The 4701-nt window shown below is 35.7% G+C and overlaps 1 protein-coding gene across 1 annotated transcript; it reads right to left on the bottom strand.

Annotated features, from left to right (window-relative positions):
- Positions 1-3343: 3343 nt before the first annotated feature.
- Positions 3344-4313, bottom strand: LOC116646548 (olfactory receptor 51F1-like). Its single transcript, XM_032427378.1, is given in 1 exon segment — positions 3344-4313. A coding segment is annotated over 1 exon segment (918 nt). The 3' UTR covers positions 3344-3395.
- Positions 4314-4701: the final 388 nt, after the last annotated feature.

The following is a 4701-nucleotide window of genomic DNA, read 5'->3' as shown; positions in this document are numbered from 1 at the left end:
AGTAGAATCATGAATACAATGTGTATTAAAAGAAAAAGTGAAAGGAATGTGGTATTTTAGGATGGGAAGAAGCATGATTCAATTTGAAGTCAACCTGTTGCATTCGATGAATGGTAAGAATACAAGTCTAATTGGAACACATGGCTAATGAAGTAGATAAGCAAGCATGTTTTACTTCAAGGCTGACAGACTTGATCCATCCTTCTGAAGGAAACATTTTGATTCAATTTTTTCCATAATTGATCAGATGACAGCTTACTGGATGGATCAATTGAAGAGAGAAAAAAAGGCAAGGAACACAACAGATGTACATGAATGAAAGATTCAGGACATATACAGTGTATGGAAAAACATAATGAAAATACGCAAATGCCTTCACATGCATAGAACTGTATTTTTTCCTTTCTTGACAGTCTCTTTTATTTCTACATGTAACCTATAGGATGAACTATTCAGATCCTCAAGACTCTCCTATGAGTATCTTTTTAAAAAGATTTATTTATTTATTTGAAGAGGGGAGGGGAGAAGCAGAGAGAGAGAGAAAAACCCAAGCAGACTAGGTGCTGAACCTGAGGTGGGGCTCGATCTCATGACCCTGAGATCATGACCTGCTGAAACCAAAAGTTGGATGCTCAACCAACTGTGCCACCCAGGCACGCAATCCTATTAGAATCTTTTTAATGGTTCCCCCTTGAGCTACTGAACTTTATTAGAATGTTAATTTAATAAATTTACCTCAAGCCCACTCTATACACTAAGCCAAGCACTAGTTTATTCCCTTTAATGAATTATACTAAGTAACATGTATATGTAGTATCCCAGACATTTTGTAGATCAACAGTACAACTCAAACTAAATAAGGTTATCCAAGTTTTTGCTTGCAATTTATAAAGTCCCCAAAATACATTAAAAAAAAGTCCCTTTTGCCATTACCTTGTTCTCTTGTTCAATTTCAGCTAAGTCTCCAGAGATATCTAGAGTCTTTTCTTGAGTAGGCTGTTAGGAGTAAGCTTTGTAATATTGTAGCCCTTTGAGCATCTCAATGTATAAGTCCCTCAACTTTAGTATTCTCATGAAGCTCTAGGCAGCTAACAGGAATATCGAATTACCATAACAAAAGTCCCCCATACATTCTGGAAGCACACCCAAATTTCTAAACCAATCTACACATCAATTCCTTTATAGAATAGTATTGTTCAAGTAAAAGATGTTCTTTAAGCAACTAATACAAACCCTACCATCTAAATTCACTTAAAAGAATCTGATGGATAGAGAAAAGAGAAGAAAAAAGGAAGTAAAGTTTTATGTTTTTATATTCTTCAACACTATATCCAGATCAGACCTATGAATTTAAAACTCAGGGTGTATTCTCCCACGAAGGGTAAAATGGTGACATGGTACTTCTCACATTCTTCCACAGAATTGCTTCCAAAATACACTTCTCTATTTACCTTTGGAAACATTTTCAACTTAGATGGCAACACAAACAAGGGGTATAATTTTGCATTATCAACCATCACAACATAAGTACATTACTTTATAATTTTTTGTCTATGTCACAGCTTCACACACTAGACTTTAAGCTTGAGTGCAGGGAATATGTTTTTTTCCAGCTTTTAATTTCTATTGCTTCTTACAAAGCCAAACATAAAGTTGGCTCACAGTCACTGGTATGCTGGAAAACTGAATCTCTGAAAAATAAAAAGTCCTCATTTGTAGTATTTGTCAGTTCCTAGGTATAAATGGTGATCTCAAACTGCCAATATGACATCATTGAACACAAGAGTTGAGATGAGTTGCACAGTATGGTCGCTTGCAAGCTGATGTGTTCTGGCTCCAGCACATTGCTCCCTCCAGTGTTTGTGGGATACATGACATATCCCTCTTATTTGTTACTTTTCCAACTGCAATAAAATTGATATGATTCCCATCAGGTTTCCACCTCCACTTTCCTCTACATTTTTCTGCCATTTTATACAACTGAGTTTTAAGCTTCTGCCTGCCTCTTAAATTGCTATGGTTACCAAAAAATTCTTTTTTTTAGGAACCATATTTTAGGTATGGCTATGTATAACCATTTATAGGCTGAGCATCATGAATTATTTACCTTGGTTCTTTGGTTGGTTAAGATAGCTATAGTAGGTCCTTTGTGTCATTTGTGAAACCTCTGAAATTTTATGGAAAATATGAATGTGTTTATATGTGATTTTTCTGTGGAGGAGGGTTCATAGATTTCATTAGATTCCAAAGGGATCATTATGTTTAAAAAAGGTTAAGAAATGCTGCCTCAAACTTTTCCCAGTTCTCCAAAGTTCCCATTTCTTTTTTTTCTCTTATTCCAGCTTTTTTTTAAATTTTATTTTATTATGTTAGTCACCATACAATACATCATTAGTTTTTGATCTAGTGATCCCCCCTTCATCGTTTTCTTGTAATGAATTAACAAATGCCGCTAATTCTTGAAGCTGTGCTATTGACCGTCCAATACTAGATACTGATCTATGGCTTACATGGCATGACATATCTATTCCTACCTTTTGAACTATTAACTATGAATGAAGAAAACAAGCTAAAGTATAGTCTAGGAAGGACAACACAAATTTTTTATTTTTTTAAAGATTTTATTTATTTATTTGACAGAGAGAGACACAGCAAGAGAGAGAACACAAGCAGGTCGTGTGGGAGGGAGAGAAGCAGGCCTCTCATGTAGCACGGAGCCTGATGCAGGGCTCGATCCCAGGACCTTGGGATCATGACCTGAGCCGAAGGCAGATGCTTAACGACTGAGCCACCCAAGTGCCCCACAACACAACTTTTTTAAATGCATGATGCATGAACAAGAAGACTCAGTGCTTACTTTTTATCTTGTAATATTTTTCTAGATGCTTTTGGCAGAGTATTAGGACACTAGTGAAGAGTGTGGCATCTAACATGCAGAGAGCCTGGATTCAAATCTCATCCCTGAGCCAAGTTAGATGTCTGGTTGATGGTCTACATGTCTTTAGGCCTCAGTTTCTTCATCTCTAAAATGTAATTAATATTATTATATATTTCATTGAGCTGTTTGAAGATTAAATGGAATATGTCTTAAAAGCTATTAGTAGAACACATAGTATAAAGTAGTCTCTAAATGTTAATTACTTTGAGTACTTTTATTACTTTATTACTAATGTTTTCATGTCTCCCTTATTGGACTATAAAATTCTTGGGGTGTAACATATTTTATGACTGAAGACACAAAAATGCCCCCTAAATATTTGTTGAATAAAGGAATAAAATAACAAAAACATATCTGATAGACAGTAACATACCAGAGTTGCTTTTCTACAGTGAAAGTCACTTTTCAGGTTTTTCTCAAGCAGTTATCTCTGTTTATTTTGTAAGGAGAAGACTGATTATATAGCCTTGCGAATCTGTTTTGTTTTTACACTATAGATTATGGGGTTGAGCATGGGAGGCAAAAGCAGATATATATTGGCCATCACCGAATGGACAACTTTGGGGGCTGATGGACCATAGTGATGTACAAAGGACAGGCTCATCATGGGGATGTAGAAAACAGCCACTGCTCCAATATGGGAGACACAGGTGTTAAAGACCTTATGTCGCTCTTCAGGGGAGGCAATACTGAAGACAGAACGAATGATCAAGATACAAGACAGGACAATTCATGGTGTATCTACTCCTGTGGTCAGGATGAGATCAATTAATCCACAGATGCTGTTGGCCTGAGTATCTGAACATGCTAATTTAATCACATCTGGGTGGTAGCAGTAGGAGTGGGAAAGGACATTTGCCCTACAGAAATAGAGGGGCTTAAAGAGCAAAAGTAGTGGTACTATTAATACTACAGTGCGTATAATCATTAACAGGCCCATCCGAATGATTCTAGAATTAGTGAGAATGGTAGCGTACCTCAGAGGATCACAGATGGCCACATAGTGGTCAAAGGCCATAGCCACCAGCACCCCAGATTCTATGAAGGTAAATCCATGAAGAAAAAACATCTGGATAATGCAGGTATTTAGATTGATTTCAACTGCATCAAACCAGAGGATATCTAATGTTGTTGACATTGTAGAAACAGTCAAGCCCAAGTCAGCAGCTGAAAGCATGGAGAGGAAATAGTACATGGGCTCATGGAGACTCTGCTGGGTAAGGATGACAAATAGGATCATGCTGTTCTCAGAGAGGGCAATGGCATAGAGACAACAGAAGGGGATAGAGATCCACACATGGACAGACTCTAGGCCAGGAATGCCAGTCAACAAGAAGGTTGGAAATTTAGATGTCAAGTTGCTTAAGATCTCCATGTTTTTCTGGATTTGTAGCATTTGTCCTCACAATTATCACATCCTATAGAAATAATAAATTACATTGTCACACACAAATACCTAGATAAATTTTCTTTTGATTAGGAAAGCTATCTAGGTCATGGATAAGTACTCTATCATTGAGAAAACTCTAAATCAAACTCTATTTTAATTATATATATAATTATATATATATATATATAAACACTTTTACTCTTAAATTCAAGGAAAATGTCTAAATAATCTTATACATTTTGATGATAATTACATTGACAGATTTATTTTTTTAATTAATTAATTAATTAATTAATTTTTAAAATTTTATTATGTTATGTTAGTCACCATACATTACATCATTAGTTTTTGATGTAGTGTTCCATGATTCATT

Source organism: Phoca vitulina, unplaced genomic scaffold, assembly GCF_004348235.1.
Source record: "Phoca vitulina isolate PV1807 unplaced genomic scaffold, GSC_HSeal_1.0 scaffold36, whole genome shotgun sequence".
Lineage (NCBI taxonomy): Eukaryota > Metazoa > Chordata > Mammalia > Carnivora > Phocidae > Phoca > Phoca vitulina.
This window is presented reverse-complemented; position numbering and strand designations above follow the sequence as displayed.